Source organism: Gasterosteus aculeatus, chromosome 16 (genome assembly GCF_964276395.1).
Source record: "Gasterosteus aculeatus chromosome 16, fGasAcu3.hap1.1, whole genome shotgun sequence".
NCBI classification, from domain to species: domain Eukaryota; kingdom Metazoa; phylum Chordata; class Actinopteri; order Perciformes; family Gasterosteidae; genus Gasterosteus; species Gasterosteus aculeatus.
In genome coordinates, this window is record NC_135704.1 from 8041819 (window position 1) to 8064509 (window position 22691).

The 22691-nt window shown below is 43.5% G+C and overlaps 2 protein-coding genes across 7 annotated transcripts; both read left to right on the forward strand.

The window, feature by feature from the left end:
• The first annotated feature begins 65 nt into the window (after window positions 1–65).
• ildr2b (immunoglobulin like domain containing receptor 2b) lies at window positions 66–13892 on the forward strand. 4 transcript variants are annotated; one of them, XM_040202314.2, is made up of 10 exons: window positions 66–406; window positions 3650–3979; window positions 5010–5129; window positions 7753–7809; window positions 9300–9446; window positions 9550–9723; window positions 10004–10117; window positions 11127–11328; window positions 11652–12321; window positions 13384–13892. In XM_040202314.2, the coding sequence occupies exons 1-10, from the start codon at window positions 367–369 to the stop codon at window positions 13417–13419; spliced, it is 1890 nt and encodes a 629-aa protein (XP_040058248.2). In that variant the 5' UTR covers window positions 66–366; the 3' UTR covers window positions 13420–13892. The 4 variants fall into 4 exon arrangements, with proteins under 4 accessions (XP_040058248.2, XP_040058250.2, XP_040058249.2 ...); XM_040202316.2 differs by lacking the exon at window positions 10004–10117; XM_040202315.2 differs by lacking the exon at window positions 7753–7809.
• Window positions 13893–14383: 491 nt separating this feature from the next.
• ildr1a (immunoglobulin-like domain containing receptor 1a) lies at window positions 14384–22464 on the forward strand. 3 transcript variants are annotated; one of them, XM_040202313.2, is made up of 8 exons: window positions 14384–15749; window positions 16897–17067; window positions 18294–18443; window positions 18633–18752; window positions 18869–19015; window positions 19193–19318; window positions 20065–20915; window positions 21521–22464. In XM_040202313.2, the coding sequence occupies exons 1-8, from the start codon at window positions 15305–15307 to the stop codon at window positions 21527–21529; spliced, it is 2019 nt and encodes a 672-aa protein (XP_040058247.2). In that variant the 5' UTR covers window positions 14384–15304; the 3' UTR covers window positions 21530–22464. The 3 variants fall into 3 exon arrangements, with proteins under 3 accessions (XP_040058247.2, XP_040058244.2, XP_040058245.2); XM_040202310.2 differs by having other exon boundaries at window positions 21757–22464; XM_040202311.2 differs by having other exon boundaries at window positions 21762–22464.
• Window positions 22465–22691: the final 227 nt, after the last annotated feature.

Consider the following 22691-nt stretch of genomic DNA (forward strand, 5'->3'; position numbering starts at 1 on the left):
ATTCCTCATAACTCGCAGCCAAGAGTGACCGGATTTACTCATGGAGGAGCCCCCCTCCCTCCTCCACCTTCCTCCCCCACCTCCCTGCGCCACCTCCACACCGCGAAACCTCTCGACCCTCCCCGGAAAAGCCCCCGGCACCACAGCCGCTGCGGAAAATCCACAGATACAAAAACTAAAGACAGAAGTTTACTAATATTGCCGTGATCGTGCGAGGTACCGGGCGCGCGGTGTTTGGACCCACCTATAAAGTGGTACAGTCCCGTTACGCGCAGCCCGTGCGCCCCGTTCACTGCCGCAGATAGCGGACAACCAGAGGGACCAACATGCGGACAAAGTGCACTTTACCATAAAACGGACTGTAGAATGAACTTTTACCGAGCGGCTCCTTTGCTGGCAGCATTGGGTGAGTTTCCTCCACGTTACTATGTATTCTTCATCTGTACGACGGCAGCGCAACAGGTTGTTGCTCCTGTAAATGCATCGCTGACTGCAGACGCGATACTCGCTAAAGTACTTATGTTGCGGTTTTGACGTCTATCTTTTTTGACGGCGAAGTCAGCCAGAGGAATGCGAGAGACTTGGCATCGTGTTTAAACAATTTAGTAAAAAGTTAGGTGGTTTATGTGACGACCCTCGGTCATAATGGTGGGATTAATAGCGCCTTGTAGACCTAATACACATAAGGAATAATAGTGACCTCTGGGCCGAGGGGCTTGTCATTTGTCTCTTACGGTTTGTTATTGGACATTTTATGCTGTTTTATGGTAGCTGTATTTTACATTTTAAAAGAGCTCCAAGGATTACTTGATAAATCGACCGATAACATTATTATTCGGATAATTCATTCGTCACTTTAATTCACAGGAAAAACATGTTGAATATATCCTGGTCTCACGTTGTCTAATGCTTTGATGCTTTGTCATTTATGATAGTAAACTATGTGTTGTCTGTTGATGAAATAGAACAAGCAACCACAGACATCTTGGGGCGCAGGAAAGAAAAAATATCCCTGTCAGAGACAAATCAAATGTACAAGAGTCTGACATATAATTACCGTGAAACAAGCCATCAGTTTCAGCCCAATACTGTATTTATTTTGCCTTTAAAACTGTATGTAGGTCCCACAGAGTGCACATAAGGTCTCGTGAAGGCTGGACATGAACATGTGAATCTGCACACAGCACCTTGACAAATATACTCTCTTCACTTGCCACAAACCTTATGCGTGTTGCTGTTAAATTGCTTTGGAATTCTTCCCCAAACATGGAGACTATATTCAGTTTTATCATTGTTTCTTTGTTGGCCCTAATGTCTCAATGTGAAGGAATGTACGACGCAGAAAAAGCAGGAAATGTGACAGCTCTGGGGAGGAAAGGTCCGTCCGTGTTCAGGAAACACGCAGCGCCCAGCGGCAGAGCTTTGACCTGGAGTTAGTTTGTCACAACACACTATAAGGGAGGTCTAATACCGAAACAAGGCCTTTAGTTCGTATGCAGGTGGACGAGGTGACTGTCTGCAGGCTCTGTAACCTGTTCATTAACCTACAGTGAGTCACACCCGGTGATAAACCTCATGAAAACAATCATTTGCACCACATCCTCTCAGCTCAGGCTGAGGCATTCATGAGTAACGGTTTGGTTTGAATCTCTAGCACTTAATTGGTGTGTTCACGCCCCAGCTGGAGGAGGCCTGATGCTCTCATTGGTTGGGAGTGTATGCCCCCCCCCCCCCCCCCCCCCCCCCTCGACTCCTCAAGTGGGACAGAAAAGAGGGAGCAGCCCTAACAAAGGCCTGGGCCATGAAAAAGGGAAACAAAGGGAGGACCAGAGCCTGTGGGAGGAGCACTGTAGCTCGGTCACCTCTCCTCTTGTACTTTTATCCTGTATAAAAATCATCTGGCTCGATCTCTGCACTTACAATATGCAGACAATGTCCAGATAATGAGGATGCTCATCTGACCAGACTCAGTTTATTATTAAAATCACCTGGCTTACTTTTAGTAAGTCTGTGAAACATTAGCATACTAGCTTGAAACATGAGCGGATCCGACATACATATTGATTGTTACGTCTTCTTTTTTTAAACCTAGTTTTTAGTCTTTTTCAAATTAGATATGACAACCATTGTCTGGTTCCGGCCTTCTTGAAATGTGATGAGCCGAGTCAAACGAACCAGTCAAATTCCATGTGCGCATACTTTTAGATAATACTGTTGCACCACTAAACACGACATCTGACGAAGTCACGGTGGGCGTTTTTCTGCAATTAATCAGAAATACATTTTAGCTGCATTCCAAAGGTTGCAAGTCTTGGGTTCATGTTCAAATGAACCTAGAAAAAGCGTCCATTTTAGATGGAAGACGAGAACCGACCTGAGGAGAGTCGGGCTGGTGGACTTGTTTGGTTTAGATTTCCTGTCTTTCTGGGGAATGTTTAGAGGGAGTTCCTGCCCCACCTCGAGCTAATACGACTCGCAGAAAGCACCCAGGAGACTCCGACCTCTCCATCCCCTCCCTCTCTGTGTTGACAACCCCCTGCCTCTCCAAAGGCTCCCCAGCCCCCCACGCTCACTGGAATTTAACCTTCCTGACCCCGGTACCGAGCAGCGGAGCCTAATCTCTGTTCCTGTCTTTACTCCTGTTTTAATATGAAGCTAAATGTCTCCCAGTGAATGAGTGCAGTGAATCACGCAGCCGAAGAAGAAGCGCAGCTGTTTGTCTTTGTCAAGATGTCCTCTGCATCCTCTTCCTGTCTTTTTATTCTTGTTCGCGTTTACTCTCAAATGTAGTTTAGTCCAGGAGTCCTGCAACAATTTGCTCCCCTCATTCATATCTATGAGGGTAGACTGAATATTACTATAGAGCACAAGTGAATACAAGTATTTAAATTTAAAGCAAAAATGCCCCCAAAAACCTCCACTTCCAGCCTTTATATTGTGAAGATGTTCTGCTCTTTCCGACCTTATTTGATAATATCTTTAGGTTTTGAATTGTTCTTTAGACACCTTGAAGCTTTACTGGTACCTGGACTATTAATTGACTAATTAAGAATTGGCCTTTCTAGAATGGGCTCTTAAAAAAGCAACTCAACATTGCACTAGTTCAATCAAAACCTCTTAAAACCAGTTTCAACCAAAGTAAAAATCCTTTTCATCTATTAAGCAGAAACATGATTTCAGCTTCTCAAACGTTAGGATTTGTAATGTGCATCATTGTAAACTGAAGAGGGTTTTGCACTGTTGGATGGACATTTGGATTATTTGGACATAAAGGAAATTCCATTTTTGATAAAAGTCCATATAATTGATTATTCCAAATCATAATATAGCAATAAATGTGTGGTGATAGTTCTCCTCTATAGTTCATACTGGGGGCGACGCTCCTCTCTGGGTTATGTTATGAGTGAATAAACTCTGTGAAGGTCCCTGGTATTGATTACTCTGGGTCAAATAGGCGAACCTGATATTTCTCAATGCTGAGAAATGCTGTGTTTGAACTTGCACAACTAAGTACACACATTTAAACAATATTTGTACCACATTCTAAATAGTCAAATCCCGTCTCTTGCAGACAGAACCTCTATATTTAGGCCTATTCGTCTCCGACCGCAGAACTTATTCCCATTTCCTTCCTTTCTCCTCTTGCCAGTGTGCGTGTGCGATGGCGTGCACGTCACAGTGCGGGAGAAGCAGAGGTTTGCGATGCTCTTCCAGTCCGTGGTCCTCCCTTGTCAGTACCAAACGGCCTCCACCCAGAACCCGGTGGTGCAGTGGTGGTACAAGTCCTACTGCCGAGACCGCACACGAGAGTCCTTCACCCTGCCCGAGAGTCTGGGCGTCCAAGCCTCTGAGCTGGGCGCGGCGTCCCACCTGGAGTGCTCCGACAGCGGCCGCACGGTCCGGGTCGTGGCCTCGGCGCAGGGAGCCTCCATGACGCTGGCTGAGCACTACAAAGGACGAGACATCGCCATCGTCAACAGTAACGTCATCGCTCTTCTCTTAAAAGTTATGAATTAAGGAAAAGGAGTTGCTGCAGATAACCGATAACTGCTCTCGGGACTCAGCGCTGACTGTGTGTTGTGTTTCCTGTTCTGTAAATATACCTCTTTTGTCTCTGTCTCACAATAGAGTACACACACACACACACACACACACACACACACACAACCATGACCTCCTGTTCTCACTCCTATTCAAGTATGACTCGTTGTAAAACCTCAGGCCTTATCAAGGCAAAACACCCGTCTCCTATCCAGATGTGTCAATGGGACACACCAACATCTAACAATGCCGGCTGTCCTCGTTTAACACAGTAAAAAGGATAAAGGTTCACCCACATGAGGAATCAATGCATGCCGATAATCACTTCATTTATACGTTTAATTGAATTTTCATTGTTTATCACAGAAATACCATTATGTTTGTTTTGGCTTCACAATATTTTTGCAGATGATAACATTTAACAATAAGAAGCTTAAATATATGTAAATGTGCTGTAAAGTTAAAATCTGCATTCAAACCTCAACACTTTTGTCACTGACAAAAAAGAGTTCATCAACCAGTATTGAAGAAAGTACAAATCTGTTTTGTAATTTGTATTCTAGCATTACTATTTGATCCATCATTTCTTTGTTAAATCAAAGGCAGTTCTCTTTTTGGTTCTATCTTTTCAAGATTTGAGACACTTAGCTTCTCGTCAAAAAATAAAAAGAATGAGGTAGAAAAACCTGTTAATACTTCTTAAATACTGTACTTTTTGATAAATGTACTAAAACTAAAGGTATTGTAGAGGTGCCAGTATGTTGAAACACAACCCATCAGTCACACATCACTTCAAACGTGCCAATGTGCTCCCAGAAGCTGTTTAACAATGTCACCATAGTGTGATTGTTGTTAATGTTAATCAATCTGATTCAAAACCACCGCTATTAAACACTGACGTGCTTTGTGAACGTGACCTGACCTTTCTTCTTGCAGCACATCTAACCTTGTTTCTGGTCCCTGTGCAGAAGCAGACCTGCGCATCGGGGAGCTGCAGTGGGGGGACAGTGGAGTTTACTTCTGTAAAGTCGTCATTGCTGATGATCTGGAGGGAAAGAACGAGGCCCAGCTGGAGTTACTGGTGCTCGGTAAAACTACTCTTTATTTACACTCGAAACACAGAAAGACGCAGAGAAGTCTGACCACGGTCGACTTTTCATATTAAGCTCAGTGATGTTTTGTTCCACATGTTGCTAAAAGTTTTAGCAATCGTCTCGCTGTTGCTCTTTGTTTCCAAAGTGTTTTTACAACAGTTTCCATGGATACGGCCAGATGGCGTTTTCCTCTTCACACGGTTCAGGCTAAAGGGTTGACGTGGAATTTAATTTGGAGATGCTCAAGTAAAGTATTTCAAACGTGTGCTCAAGTACCGTACACGGTAACAGAGGTGGAGAGTCGGTTAAAGCTGCAAGTTAAAGCTGCTCGGCTGTTTGTGTGTGATCATATTCATTTGTATTCAGTTGGTAATAAATGAACAGCTAACCTTTTGTTTCTAAAAGTCAGAGATTCAACCTCTTCTGTCAATAAAAATGCTCAAAGTCGCCTGTCCACAGTCCTCCAGAGAAAAACTGTAAAGGCCATTGTTGCCATAGCCACTCCTTAAGCTGTTACCATGGCGATGGGATTTTACCGAGGAGACTGGAACATGTCGAGTGTTGCTGCTGGTGTCAACATGAGAGGAGAGATGCAGAAAAGAGTTTGCCCCCTTTGACGTAGGCTAACCCTGATGCTTCTTGTAGTATTAGTCCTCCTCCACTGAACCTAATCCGATTATAATCAGCTCACAGGAGAGAGGGGAAGTTAAACATGTGACAGTAACAAGACCATACCGGCTTTTAGTTTCACCGCGTTGCAAAGAGAACAATGGAAATAGAAAGTGTGCAAAATCCCCACTGTGTCCGATTAGCATGTCATTATGTATTCAGATCTCACACTAAATTATATACACCAAAATGTATGGCAATAGTTTGCCTATTGGGGAATTTTAAATTTAAATAATCTTCAAATAACTTCCCGAAAATCTACGACTTAACTTTACGCTTGTAATTTTGTACGCCGTAAACAGGCCAGTGCTTATGCTAAGCTAAGCTAACCCGTTGCTGGTTCCAGCTCCGAGTTTACCGCACAGACATGTCAGTCACCAAACTCAATAAGCAACAGGTTGTGTTTGGGGCGCCGTTTGTAAAATGTTGCACTTTCTAAAATGGTGCTCAGTTTTGGTACATTTAGCATAATCATATTGAAAAAAAGCACGACAATATTCAAATTTTTCAAACATTTCCTCTCACGTCCTACTCTTTTCTTTTAGATTGATTTTTTTCCTCTACTCTACTCTTTTTCCACAAATGTTCTCTTCATGTGCTCCTCCATTACTCCTTCCTGCACCTCTCGCTGCCTCACAAGCTTCCAGGGCTGCACAGCTCCTCTGCTCTCTCAGGTTACTCAGTGTTACCGAGCCTCATGGTATGCAGACGAACGTGCCAGGGAACCAAGATTACTTTTTTTTATCAGCTGGAAAGGTTACACTATTCCCCCCCCCCTCCTAGTAGCAGTCTACTCAGCACTCTCTGGAGCCAGTGGGTGTTTAGTCAGACAGTCTTTAATTATAGTCTTTGGACACCTCGCGATGTAGACGTATTGAAAACATGAACACCTGCAGCTGTGTCTCGGGCTCAGCCCACCTGTCGCAGACCCGTTGGTGTTACTCTGTTTTACACTTTTCTAACTGCCTCGAGTTTTTCCCTTTTTTTGACCTGTTTATCTTGTATGCAAAGCACAAAGAGACGGAGATTGTGTCACATCGGGACAAATTGCGTGACCTCTTTTGACGGGATTCCATGCTAGTTTGTCGTCCCAGAATGTGCCCCAGTTTCTAAAAAACCCTCTTTGTCCTCACACACTGACTCTCAGGGGACCTCTTTCTGTGTGTGTGTGTGTGTGTGTGTGTGTGTGTGTCTGTGTGTGTGTATGCATGTTGTATGCATATATATTAATATGTGTAATCGCTGCGCTGTGGACTTCGATACAGAAATAAAGCACTGCTGGCCTCCTGCTAAAATTAGTAAAGTGCATTTTGAACTCTGACTGACATGACTGATTGTTAATGCTCACACGTTAATATTTGAATTTAAATACTACTAAGCATCCTTTTGTATGAGCATAAACTCTGGGCACCAAAACAATATCAGTGTGGTCAATGTGATGAAAAGACTACAGCCATGCTATCTGCGCTACGAGGCTGCGGAGCTAAACTCTAATGTCAGCATGCTAACATGCTCACAAGAAGTCAACGTGATGCTTCTTTAGCATAAAGAATGTTTAACCATTAATCTTCTGGCAGGCATGAATGTGTGTACCAAATTCCATAGCATTACATTCACTGTTTTTGAGACATTTGACATTTGTCCCCAAAAGTCGGATAATGACCAAAGTCAGTGGGCCTCACTAAACGTCATGCTAATATATCCAAAGTATTAGGATAGTTCAGTCTGGATCAAAGTAGCAGACCACAACCTTTATCATCCCAAGAGCCACGCTAGCAAACAAATGTCCTCACAACAGCATGTAGGAAAATGAATTGATGTAAAAACGCTTGTCACTTCAGTTCCTGGGTTGGTTACTGAACATCACACATCCACAGACACCCTTTTGACTCTCGCTTTCTGCTGCTTCCTCTGCCGGCCTTCACCTGTGCTCTCCCTCTCTCTGCAGGCAGGACAGGTCAGAAGGACGATATCCTACCTGAGTTTGATGTGGAGATTATGCCAGGTACGGCACCTCAGCTGCACTTCCGTTTCACCGCCTGTCGTCCTCCAGCTTCCTTTATGCTTTCTGACGTTTCATTTTCACCAACCAATCAACACTCTCTCTTACTAACAACATTCATGAGCGCATGTTTACACCGTTCTAGATAAAGTTAAGGAAACATTTACAGAAAGTTGTGCGCAACCGAAACTGGAAATACAAACACTCAGTTATTGTATCTCTTATCCCTGGTCACGGTGTAACTTCCACAAGGGAGATTTGTGACAGTGACTGAGCGGATGTGGCTGTTGGGCACACCCTCAGGAAGTGTGTTGTTGGGGTCCGGATACTTCAGAGATGTGATGATGGATAACTTTTAATCACAGTTCCTTTGAACTTAAATGAAGTGCCATTATTTTTAGAAAGATTCTCTTTGGTCTCTTTGAAGGGGTGAGTGAAACACCAGCATGTCTTTATTTAACTTGGTTGTGATTTGTGTGGTTTTGAACACTGTTTGGGAGAATAATAATATATAATATACATTTTGAAGAGATCTGGGAACACGATGAGCTCATTACAACGACAAGTTGGAAGCACAAGTCATTGGATATCAGTTTAGATAGAAATAAAAAAGTGAGAAGTGAATGATACCAAAAATGTCTTTAAAAACCTCTCATTGCGCAAGACAACGTTGGGTATTACAGAGTAGAAGTTGAACCAAGAGATTGATCTGTAAACTGGGATGAATCTCTGCAGTTGAGGTTTTGGGTGATAATATACATTTTTTCAGTTTATTAGTTACTGATTTTCTGACTCCTCATATTTCTTGCCCCCTTGGACTTTGTATGTACAGTACTGCATCATCTGTCCCCCAGGTTATCTATCTTTCACAAGAAGAGCGTTCATAAAGTACGCCTATGTTGTATAAAACGGAGAAAGAATCACATTTTAAATTGCAAAAGTTAAAACTACTGTGAGGAATTTACTTTCTGTGGCCGCAACGGGGAGATTGTCTACTGCTACGTAGTTATTTTTAATCATTGTCGTCGGTGCAACAAAGCCGTACTCCACACAATCCCATCTGCAGTCGGAGCCCCGGCTGCAGGAGGAGAACTCCACTCTCTGCAGCAGCTGCGCCTCCTTCTCCTCCTCCTCCTCCTCCTCCTCCCAGGAGCAAACCTTCGTTGCTCTGCCGATCACCACTGACGCAACGCTGCTGGAGACCTAGGCTGCATTGCTCAAACCACAGGAGGGAAGCGTAAGGAAGAACTGGGACTTAGAAAGGATGGATTTTCTAAAGGGAATCTGGTGCTCGGAAACACTAAATCAACACACAACAAAAGTGCCTCATAGTAGCTTCAGCCTGTGAGGGAGCGGAATGTATGATGAAGAGGAATCTAACTGTCACATCGGGGCGTAAGGACGGAAACATCTTAGCAAGCTCATCATGAATTGTCTTAATGTAATATCTTGAACTGTGTGTGTGTGTGTGTGTGTGTGTGTGTGTATTCCAGAGTGGGCGTTTGTGGGATCTGTGGCCCTGGGCAGCATCTTGTTCCTGCTGTTGTTGGGGATCTGCTGGTGCCAGTGTTGTCCCCACTCCTGCTGCTGCTACGTCAGCTGCTGCTGCTGCCCTGACACCTGCTGCTGTCCGCGACACCGTGAGAAACACAAACCGTCTTTTATCATGACCACAACTTGCACGCGCATGCTCAGTATCGACCTGACGGCAGCCCTTTGTTGTCTTGTTGTTCTGCTGTGCAGTATACCAGGCGGGGAAGATGGCTAAGAGTGGTCTGCCTGCTCAGGCTCCTGTGTATCCCTACTACATTCCTGGTGTTCCTGCCGGTGTTCCTACTGTTGTTCCTCTTGCCCCTTCATCTCACGCGGAGACAAAGATCGCCTCCATCCCTTCGGTGGAGAATAACCTGGCTGGAGGTGAGTATTTAGGAGTTGTGGAGAAGCTATGTATTATTTACTCTCGGCTACACTGATTTGACTCATTTCGACTATCATCCCTCATCCTCAAGGCTTCAACCTGGAGAATATAGAAATATCCATTCATAACATGCATGTTTTCTATTGTAATGTCGGATTTCAGTTAGTTTAGTCTTTTGTAAGAATGTCTTTTGGACATTTGCATGTATATCTGTGTGTCCCTGCATGAACATGTCCCTGTCATGTCCCTGTGTGTGTGTGTGTGTGTACGCATTCACAGCCCGCATTGGTTATCGACTGAAAGCCAGTCCAGACCAGGACTCAATGAAAGTTCTGTATTACATTGAGAAGGAGCTGGCTCAGTTTCCCTCTACCGAGACGGATGCATATAAACGTAAGCCTGCAGCGATCAGGCCGGTGTCTGTCCTCCGTGTGTTCATGTGTGAGCACGGTGTGTGTGTGAATGAACCGGTGCTTGTTTTCATCTCGTCCTCACCTTTGTGTCATAACATCTAACTGTCCTCGCTTAGAGGAGAAAAACGTGTTTCTTGTTGATCGCCTGGTCTTACACACAACATTATGAATGATCAAAGCGCCTCAAGGTCCACAGTTGAAACGTTCTCATCGTTGTCAGGACAACTCAAAGTTTAATTAATGTTATAAAGCCCTTTTCGGTTTGAATCAGTTTTTTATTATTTCTCCAGTCTTAACTGAACACATTAAAAGGAAGAAGCTTGGGATATTTGTTGGTGTTGAGAAATTACATAAAAGCAATGTTAGTCTGTCATCAATCTGTCTGTCTGCCTCTCAGCACTCAACTCCAATGGTTCCATATATATATGAATATATAAGATATTAAAATTGAGGTCTATTCCTAAAACAGCTTAGAACTGTAGGTTTTAGCAGAAGTTGGGAGTTGTATGACAGGAGGACATTGTATGTTAGATTGGCTTAAAGTTGGCTTTCCTTTATTGGAGAAACATTGATTCATTTATTATTTTTTTTATACTTTTTGCACGAAATAAAGAGAATATAAACAAGCTACATCTGGCAATGGCTACCTGGGCAAAGTTTTTTTGGGGTTGGGTACTTACATTTAGTTTGTTGACAATATAGTCATCAAAAATAATATTCCTAGATTTGTCATTTAAATGGTGTGAGACATAAGGGCTCTTTGTCTGCACTCAGTAATCCACAGTCAGCTATAATCAGTGCTCATGATTATACAGTACAATCATACCCACGTACGGATTTCTCTCTTCAAACACCTACAAAGCGCTTCCATCCATGTTGCATTTCATCGTTTCACGTTGTGTTTTCCAGTGGCAGGATACAGAATAAATGTTTTCCAATTGAATTCTATGAGGAAAATAGCAAATGCCGCAATGTTTCTGCGCCAACAGCCAGTAGCTTCTCAGAGCTGAGCTCCCTTCACGATGGAGGGAACACCGACTTCAGGCACACCTACCAGACGGTGCAGATGAAGGCGCTCCCGCCCATCGCGGACCTCGATGACCAGTCGGTGCTGAGAGCGTCTCACCGTACGCAGAGCCGCAGGCCCAGACGGATCAGAGGCAACTACTCAGACGATGAGCTCGACAGAAGGTACAAGCGCGGTGTTATTTAGCGCATGCTTCCTATGTGACGAGAGAGTAAAGGTCACCACGACAGATGTTGACACAAACCGGTACATTTCCGTTTACCAGGTACTTCATTACATGTGATCACTCTCATAGGCTCATTTCTGTGGAGAAAATCATCACAGGCATATGTTTGCTGCAGCCACACCACTAAAAACATGTTTTAATCTACTTTTAATGTGGGATTTTATGACCTGCAGTAAAATGTCCATTTACAGCGTATGAGTGAATTATCATTGTTACGATACAAACTCTGTGGGCTGAGTTGTGCGCTCGTCCTGCCCGCAGGTGGAACCCCCGCTCAGAGCACCTGCAGAGGAAGACGTTGGACAGAAGAGGGCGCACCGGCTCCCTGGACGAGCTGGAGGATTTCGCCCTGACTTACGGCTCCCGAGGTCGTCGCGCTCCGCCACCAGGCCGGTCCTACGAGCGGGACGACAGCCCTCCGAGGCGCTTCTACAGAGACGAGGATGACGGCTGGGTCCGCCGCAGCCCCTCCCCTTTACCTCAGAAGAGGAGGGACACGTGGGACAGTGATCGTCCCTGTCGACCCCCACAGGGCAAAGGGTACGATGACACCTTCCTCAGCAGCGTGCTGGACAGCAAGACCAGGGGGCGGGGAAGGGACAGAGGGGCTTGTAGACCGGACGAGGACAGTGACACTCCCTCGAAAGGCAGCTCCAGAGGGAAGGCCAGCGATAGTTACTACAGCCGGTCGCCCAGCAACCGTCCAGAGGAGGAGGACCCTCTGCCGCCGTACTGTGAGCGGGAGGCGGAGCGGCACCGCAGGGCGGACTCGACCGTGGACCGGTACCGCGCTGCGGAGCCTCACAGATCAGAGCTATACGCGACCACGGAGCCCGCCATGAGGCCTTTCTGTTACACCCGCCCCCACCAGGGGCCGTCCCACGCGCTGCAACAGGGGGGCCGAGAGGAGAGGGACAGGAACCGAAACCTGGTGAGTTACTTGTAGCAGGAAAAAGGACTTCCTTCCCCCGCGTCAGGAAAGAGCCTCTAATGCCTGATTGACAACAAATCCAATGAAAAGTCCCCAAACATTCTGTCTTGGTTGCCAAAACCTGATGTTGGTTGGATGATAAAGTGCAGGAAGATGCAGTAAAGTGGGTGTGACCTATTAGTCTGTAGATTCACTTGTGCTCAGAGGATGTACGTTTTGGTTTAGTTACTGAGAGGTGGAGGTGACCGATGACCTGCTGTAGTTCAAACTGTGTTGTTGAAGTCGTTAATGTTGGAGGCGTGCATGATAAGGAAACTTAGAACAAACTGCCCCAAGTTGAATGGCGACTACAGCAAAAAATGGCAACTAATAACCCTCAAATTTTAATAACAATGATTATTCCTCTTGTCTTTTCTTGCTGAAACATATTGTTTCATATTGCTCTGCAGTCCGGGAGTCACAGAGCTCTGGACTAGCCTGACAAATCTTTGTTAATCTACGGCTGAATATAGTTCCCAAAAAAATGCACTATTACTTATTTTATACATCAGATAAAGGCAATGCCGCCAAAATGACTACTGTCTAAATATTGACATGTTTTGATTGATTTTTTGTTCTGAGCATCACAGAGAGGAACTACTGAGAGTCATTATTGGTTTTGGTCTTTTCGTGGGATTTGTTGACAACACGAATAAAGAAAGAACAACAATACCAGCTTTGTATTTTGATGTTTGAAAAAGTTTGACACTATTATGAACATCGTCTTAATGCACAATTTATGGTCTTAACACTGAATCGATATCCTTGTATTTCCAACAATTTTATCTGTCGTATTCGTACATATGTATACATACATATACATACGTATTCTTGTAGTCTTTGCAAGGGCCACAGTGCTGCAAACGCTTGCTAACTGGCTTGCTAAATATTGAAAAAACACCTGTATCTTTACCACTAACACGGCTTGAGCTGCATGATTTCTGTGAATAATCTGAGGACTGTCTTGACCTCGCATGAGCACGAAGTTCCTAACATGTGGCTCTCGGTGTATTTCTCTAACAGAGCACTGCACTGAGCAGGGACTCTCTCATAGTGTGACAAGTTTTCACAGCCTCAACCCGCTCAGCGCTGCCGGTTCCGAGTCCAGCTCGTCTCCATGAGAATAACTGCACCACAGAGACGGCAGTAGTGGATCGGACAAGGATGAAAAATACATGTGCGCTTTGTACAGGACGCTTTTACTCGAGTGCATGAATTATGTCTGGGTATTTCTTCATGTGTAGTTAACAGATGTTGTGTACGTGTTTCTTCGTTTGAGTGCGAAGGTGTTTTTATATTTTCAATTATTTGCCATTTTTTTTAACTGCAGGATTCCACAATCTTATGTTTTCCTACAGACTTCACACTTCTCCCTCACTTAATACATTGCAACTCAGGTTCACTTTGTATTTGTGTGTTTGTCTGTTGTTGATATTGTTGTACTGTATGAAAGTACTGTACCTTGAATTTTATCTGAAGATTTTTTTTTGCACTGCTTAAATACTTTTTCAATAAAGAAAACTTTAAAGATGTCTCCGCTGTTTTAATAAAAGAACATTCAGCGTTTGGTTTATAGAATGTTAGAAAGTGGTGAGAAAGGCACAGCAACATTAGCCAAAGAGAGAAGTCAAATGTGCAACAACAAGACCCAAATATATTGGGTTCATAATCACATAAGACAAAGAAAAGCACCAACTCATCCCAAATAAACAAATTCATATTCATAATTCATATATATATATAAATATATATATATATATATATATACTTATAGATCGTAGGTTATTGGAACTCTTTTTTAATCACTAGATAAGGTAATCAAGTACTCAGACGTTATAGCAAGGACCTTTTTTCCCGAGTCTAAATTCATTGTTTTATTTGAGTGTTTAATTTGCGCTCAACGCCTCCAAATTGACCACAGATGACACAAACTAGTTTTTAGGCTTGAATTTATTTGCATTTCATATGTTTTGGTTACATACATAAGGACATTGTCTGCAGCAGAATTGGTTGTTTGAGCAGTCAATGCACACCGCATTGTGCATCAGATAAAGCAGGTGTACTTCTTATCGAAGCTTATCAAAACATACACAACTAAAACAACACTTGAGCTTTAACCACAACCAGAACTACACACAATCCGCACACTTTATTATGTAAACTGTGTGCAGCTTTAAAATGTTTAACTGGCAGATCACTATGATAACAACTAACTACTATGGTGTGAATTGGGGTCTTTTTGCAGTTCTTGCAGCTCTTGGTTTCTGCTATTGGTGGAGAAGAGTGAAAAGCACACAAACTTTCTCGCCTCCCAAAAGAGGAAAACGATATCTCCATAGACTGTTTGCAGTGTAAAGTGTGTTTCTTTTTCAGTCCTTTGTTTATATTTAACATAGAATCTCGGCCCAGCAGATCTGTTCAGTGGCGACTTCAGCAGGTCATCTCTCATCTTCTGACTCCGGTTGCGGGCCTCGAGTTTTCCGATCAGTGGACCCAGTGCATTTATTTACAGTAAACTTTGAGACTCGGTGTTGATTAAAAGAAACACAACAACTATCCGGAGTGGATAGCAAGGCAGAGAACACGAAAGGGACATCCTGCCCTGATACCAACGAGGGAGGCATTTGAAGAACTGGCGTGTCTCCAGGTTCAGAGGGGAGCCAGACACAGACGTGATGGCGAAACGTTGCATGAACGCAGCCTTTTCCTCAGGATCTCAAGAGCACTTCAGTAAGGGGAGAACAGCACTCGAGCTCAGCCTTGTTTTTGTGTCAACGGTAAAGCTTGTTGGGATCCAACTTTCCGGAGGAGGGGCTGCAAACATCCACACACAAAGAGCTCAAGAACAATGAGACACATTCTGAGAAGGAACTTTACGTTTCGGGGCTGTAATAAATGAAAAACCATCGTCGAGACGACCTGTTTTTCTACGCCGAGTATTCACATGATGCTCGATTCAACATGGTTGAAGGAAGCTTTAAGATTGTCTTTCTGTGTCCACCTCTCTTCTGTTGCTTTTTCCTGCTCCGCTGTTCATTTCCCCACGTTACACCTGTGGCAGAGGGCGGGGTCAATGATGTCACCTGAAGCTGGAGGAGGGGGAGGGGGACGATTCGCCTCCCTCTCTCTCTTCCTCCCCCTCTTTCTGTGTGGCCGTGTTGTTCCTCCAGAGAGTAGACGCATCCCCCAGCATGCCGCCTCGAGTGTGAAGAGGAGTCACGATGCTCGGCAACGGACGACAGACGCTTTTCCACAAATATTGCGGATTTCTGGCGGTGTTCGAGCGGCCCCCAGCTTAGAGAAAGGGGGGAAACTTCCGCGGAGGAACGAGAGCGACGAGATGGGAAATTTGATACTGATGACGCTTCTGCTGGCTCACCTGCCCACAGGTGAGACTCCTAATGGCTTTAAAAGGGAAACACGTTTTGTCTCTTTACGTCGACGTTTGGTAGTTTTCGCCTGTTTTTTTTTGTTCAGCGAAAGCGCAGGAATTTAAGGTGAAGCCACTCGAGCAAACAGTCGAAGCGGACAGTGGTGCGTGCGAGTTAATTATCGACAGGTGGAACAGGCCAAGGCCGACTGCGGTCACGTGACCGCTGCTCCACTCTGCCATGATAGTAATAAAAATATATATTTATGGGTCTGCATCGGATCAAACGTTCCCGAAACTAATGTAGTTAGATGAGGAAGTTGTGTTTGTCAATAGAATAAACGTTTTCATGATCGTGTAATATGCTGAATAATGGATCAATTGCAGACAGACGGTACATTTTAATAACCGTGTTGTGCTATATATTATGGTACATATTAGGTATATTAAGCTAATCATTTGTTTATTATTAGTTTGTAGATTTGTTTACAAAAATTTTCCCAAGAGCCAGTGTAGTGTATTTAATGTTTTGATCCCCCTGTTTAATACCATGTAAGACAAAGACATCTTTGCACTATTATCTATCTATATCTTTACATCTAATAGTATGTACTTATGGTAGATCTGCATGTTTTTGTTGTGTGGGGAAATCTGGTTTTGTCTGAAAACTATGAAAAGTTCTGTTTTTTTAAATGGAATGTTCATAGAATATGTTCCCAGTAGTTTGTTCAGTTTTATATTCTCAGTATATAAAGGCCAAATTGTTTAAGCTCACTCAGCTGTAAACTAAGAAATAAAAATCCAGTGATATTAATGCAAATATTTACTCACGTCAGCTTTTCAAAATATTCTCTACAGTAGTTTGGGACTAAACTTTTGTAATGAATAAATAATGGTCAAATAAGATTTTATTATTATTATTATTATGTTATAAATACAGAGGCCAGCACATACATTAATCTGTCATTCCACATCGCTGATCGTGATGAACGAGTGTTAGTGTAGAGAACAACATGTGCACATGAGCATGGCTTCTGTTTTAAACTAATAAGCAGTTTTGTCAGATTCTTATCAAGCATTCAAGAACAAAGCTGTTCCCGCTCTATAGTGATTTGTATATCGTTTCATCGGGGTGCTGTTATTTCACTCTGTCGTCATTTTGTCAGAGCTGCTGTCCATCCAGGTGATTGTCCCACAGAGGGAGAGGAGCACCACCTTGTTTGCCTCTGTGATTCTTCGCTGCGACTACTCGACTTCTGCAAACCCTCAGGACGTGCTGGTCACCTGGAGGTTCAAGTCCTTCTGCAAAGACCCGGTGCTGGAGTACTACTCCACAGGTGAGGCTGCAATTGGAGGAAGTTGCTGATTTTAAAGTGCGATAGTGCAGCTCAACCAAAACAAACAGATGGAGGTGGATATTAACAGCACTTTAGACGTTATCACAGTAGCTTTTCATTCTCAGCACTAAAGACTTGTTTTATTATATTGTCGCGCTCAAAAGATGACCAAAACATATTGTATTAGTTTAGTAACATCTAGCAGAACTCGTTCTCTCAGTGTTAACACTTTTATCCAAATAATAAAAAGGAACGTTTCAACGAAGATTTCCCTCACAAAATGTTAAATGACAACTTGATACATTGTTTTTTTCCTATAATACCTTCTGTTCTAATACACCTTGTTCTTGTAGTATCTAAAGCATGATTAGTGTTTTTTCATGCGTATTATCTTAGAATAGAATTTCCCACACTTTGTTAGGCTATTCCTGAATAGTTTTTAAAAGCCTACATATTAATGCAGTAGGAAACTGAGGACATCATTTGTGAAAATGACCCAGTATGAAATTCAAAATAGCGATACGTACGGTTCATATAAAGTTGTGCATGTATAATATTTCAATGGAGACTTGTAGCCTAACTATTGTTTTCGATGGGGAATTGTGGACTCTGAGCTTCATCAATGGTGACGATCCTTTTGAAATTCCCTTCACACAAGCCTAACTCACGACTCAGAGTTCAGGTTTTGTCCAAGAGTTTATTAACGCTCCTTCCTTAGAACAGGGTCCAGATGTTTTGTTTCTGGGCAGACATTTTGCAGCACATGTGTTACCAGCAACACTTCGATGTTCAACAAGGGGCTGCGGTTCCAGTTGTATCTTGTATCTGTAGCCATCACAAAGTGGTGACAGTTGTGCTTTTCTTGCTATGATGAATCAACAGGTTTGCTGTGAAAAACGGAGGTTTTTGTCTGTATAAGATATCCTTCTGAAAGTGTGTCTGTAATTATGAATAACTGATATTTTATGGTTTTATTCATCATTTTTCATTATGGTTTTATTCATCATCATGAGCTATACACTGAAAAGCAAAAAAAAGCTAATTTTACTGTTTTATAAAATATATGTTGTTCAATTACATTCCAGCTCTATAACCAACTGGAAAAGAGAGGCTGGTTTGATACTTTTTGAAGGAATTAGTGCCAAATGTATCATCATTGTTTGAGTGGCATGAGGTAGACCGATCTGGTAGAAGGTATTTCATCCTATTTTCGTCTGTCCCTGAAGCCTATCAGGCCTCTCTGCAGCTGGGTCAGGACCCCGCCAACGACTGCCCGGACAGACAGCGAACAATCCGCACTGTGATCCAGAAGAGGGGCATTAATGAGCCCACCCTGGGTGTAGAATACCGAATACGCAAAATTACCATTCAAAACAGTGAGTCCAAGTTTATTCCCATCGCTATGTTGAGACAGTATTTCAGTGCATTTCATTGCAAATATTTTGTGTGTTGTATTGAGCATCTATTTGTTTGAATATTTTTAGTTCTGATGCAGTTCTGATCAAGTTCATCATCAATACCATTGTCTTCATTCCAAAGTAATGTGACGTTTTTTCGGCAAACAGAGGCCGACCTGGTCATCAATGAGGTGATGTGGTGGGATAACGGCGTGTACTTCTGCAGCATCGACGCTGCCGGGGACACGGCGGGCGACTCTGATCAAGAAGTAAAACTCATCGTGTACCGTGAGTTTTCCCCCAGTTCAGCTCGTGATGCTCGACAGAGTGTCACAAAGAGCCTGGAAAAAAAGTCTTCCAGCGAGTGAAACGCCAGTAATCGGGTTTCCGCTCGCTTGTTGCAGACTGGCTGACCGTCCTGTTGATCATCATCGGCGCCCTCCTGCTCATCACGCTCTTCTGCATATGTTGCTGCCAGTGCTGTCCTCAGAAGTGCTGCTGCTACGTCCGCTGCCCGTGTTGTCCGCAGACATGCTGCTGCCCGGAGAAAGGTACGAGAGACCGCCGACGCCCCGCTAATCCTTAAGGAAACCATACACAATCTACACAAACATTTATGCTGCGGTTAAACTTTGTCTTTTGTATTCGTTCAAGCCTGCGTATCAAATATCTGCCACGTCCTTAACCGAGACAAATGAAAGCATCTGACTCCCTCTTTGTATCTCCAGCTGTGATGCAGCACAGGATGATTCGAGACGCTCAGAAGGCTATGTCTCCCTGGATGAACGGTCAACCCATTTACGCTCCCATTAGCTCCAACGCCTCCTCCCAGGGCGTTCCCATACTGTACTCCGGTGAGGCTCACACCAAAGACTTTTATGCTTTGTTGAATGGGATGTTGCGTCATACCTTCCTTAGAACAAGGGCGCACGGTTTCAGTAGTTGGAGGACACATTGTGTCACTGTATGAACACCACTTTTATGCAGATATTTAATATATGTATATCAAGCAAATAACCCATTATGATGAAACTGGTTTTGGTGCTTTCAAAGATGGTCCAACAAAAGACAGGAATAGTCTGTGTAAACTACTGGATTACCCGAGTATAGCATAATTAAATCTAAATAAAAACTATAGAAATGGGGGAAATAATAATATTGTGTTGGAAGTCCCAGAGAAAAAAAAGCCATTGTTGAGATTAAAGCAGCTATAATCACTATGAATAATTGATCATAATGAAGGTAACACGTTGGTTGATGATTATCTATAGCATCATCATCAACCAACGTGTTACCTTCAGCGCTGTTTTGGTTGACTTGCCACTCCCTCAGAGAAAGCCAACTGCATGCAACCCATCCAACACAAAGACAGAGACACATTTAGTAATATAGTGAGGCATTTAGCAGCCGTAGAGTTAGATATTTCCCGAAGAACGAACATGTTGCCCCCTAACTGCTGAATACGCTCACAATATCTCAACTTTGCGACATTAAATTGTATCAACGGTGTGTTTCCAGCTTGTTTCTTGGTGCCTCCATGTGGCCAAAAGTCAGCTGGTGGAGATTATTCACGTCTATTTCTGTGTCACTTTTGTTCCAGGCTCATACTCTGACTACCCCACCAAACAAAACTTTGCCATGGTGCCCATGGAGCTGTCCCCCATGGCCCTGCAGCATCAACCTCATCCAAACCACATGAACGGCAGTGTGCATGGCGGCCACCCTGGTCAGGTGTTGGACTTCCTGGAAAACCAGATGCGGGGGCTGGACATGGGAGCACCACAAGCGGTTCCTTACTCTCACCAGAATATGCTCCCGTTGCAGCCTCAGGCGGCTCCCCAAGCTGTGCCCTACACACCGGGGCCCCCGAGCATGCTGTCGGCCCTGGACGAGATGGGGGTGAGAGGGGTAGAGAGACGCGTGATCACCCTGCCTCCCATAATCCAGCGGGTTCCCAGCTTTCCCTCGCGCAGGGGGCCGGCTGACGGAGACGGAGCCAGAGATGGTTCAAGAATCTCCAGCCAGTCCAGTGGGAGCACGAGTCGCCGCGGAGGAGACAGCCGTGGCTACCGGGACGTCTCTCAGCCCAGGCAAGGGATCCTGCGCGATTACAGCGACGACTCCGAATGGGAGAACAGGCGAGCAGGAGCGCCACGCGGGAGTTCGAGGAACAGGAGAGGAGGCCCGTCCGGGAGGAGGGGAGGCGGATCTCGACCGCGGACCCGCAGTCGCGACGACCTGATGGAGGAGCTACACAGCACTGCCGCTCGGAGGGAGAGGAGCTATTCTCCTCCTCAGCGGCGCGAAGGGCCCTGGAGCTCAGACGAGGAGGACAGCGGCAGGAGGAAAGGAGGTAGAGGGAGGGATTGGCCGGAGAAGCCCCCCAGTTACTTCTCCATCGAGAGCCAGCTTGGAAGTAGCAACGGTCGGAGGAACTACGACCGCTTTTCGGTAAGATCCAAATACTGATATCGACTCAAAACCAAAACTGAGGTATTGTCTTTTGTTCATTGCATTCTGTCCGCTGTCTCTTTGTGGTCTTTGCTTCTTTACTTCGTTTTCCGCCATGTGGCGAGTGGAGCACTTTGCTCCAGAGTGGTAATGATCACACCCTAACTATTTGTGCAGACGACCACTTTCAAATTCTGTAAATAATAAGGCTGTCTTTACGGCCTACGTGAAGCCAAACTGGGAAGTTGCCCAATACTTTGCTTTATGAGCAAATACCTGCAAAACTGAAAACATTTCCCATAAAAAAAACCTCAGCTGTAGCATGCTAACATGTTAAACTAAGATTGTAAACATGTAAACGTTATGCCTGCTAAAATCAGTAGTTAGGGTTAGGGGTAGTGAGCTAAGAACAGACTCGCAGTGCCGCTCGCATGGCTGTAGAATTAAGTATTCAAGCTAAATCACCTTTTTAACTTCTGCTATTTTGGTCCTTTATTTGCCATAGAATCTTATTTAAGTGCTTAAAATGACAAAAGCATTTACAGCTAAATGTATTTGAAGGATCAAAGGTAAATGTTCTCATAATGCATAATGGCTTATTTCAGGGTAAATAAAAGAAGAAGAAAAAAGAAGAAATGTACTTAAATATGATGCAGTATATTACACATGTAAGAAACTTATGACTGGTCCTGTATAATAAAGCATAAAATGGGGATCCAATGGGACATGATTGCACTTTACTCAAGTACAGTAGGCTACTTGAGTCGATGTACTTAGTTACATTGTATTGCAACATGAAAATCTGTAACCATATTCCTCCTCTGTCACTTTTCTCTCTTAGGATAGAAGTTCCCGTAGTGGCACCAGCGTAGTCATCTGAAGCATTTCAAACACTTCTTTTCTTTCTTACTTGTTTAAGAATGTTTTGAAAGCGGTGAAAATGAAGACAAATAGTTAGTTCTTTTTTTTCTTCCGTCCAGCCTGCAAGAATATAGTTGTTGTGAAATGTAATAATGATTCTTAATAAGTAATAAATATTCTGCATGGGATACTTTTACTGTGAATGCATCACATGGATCTGCAAAAAAGCTTTATGAAGAAAAGCTTTTTGTTTCATCCTTTTAAATTGCAGATGTTATCAAGCCTGCATGCGCTTATTGTTCTGGCTGTTTAGAATTGAGTAACTTGTATCTGGTGATGGGTATTTTTTGATGTAGATGTTCAATAGTTTCAACAAGCAGAATGGGTACTGTCAGAATGTGTGGGTTATTGTGAACACGCTATGAGTGATCAACTGATATGTGGATGTTTTCAGAATTTTGCATAATTTCTATTATAACTATTTTTACGGTGTTGTCCTTTTTGACCTTTCATTCATAAAAGCACTATTAGACAGCAATAAAACGTGTGTTTGTAAATGTATGAAGATCAACAGATTTGGTGGACTTACTGTATTTGAGTAATCAGCATCAATGCAGAATTCCGATCTTCATTGTTTCCTTTTGTATCATGATGTGTCTGTTTTTAAATAAACTTTTTACAAACAGTGTGAAGTGGATCATTTATATAATTTCTTTTTAAATGACATAGATCGATCGATTTGTTGGCCCCAACCAAAATATCTACTGGGTCCATTGTGTCAAAATGTAGTTAAATGATCAGAATACATTTTGATTTCATTTTAGTCCTATGATTCCCAACTCTGAATAAAGTTCCATTTAATCAAATTAAGGAACTAATTGAACAAGAAACTCAGAGAAGAAATTAAGTCAACTG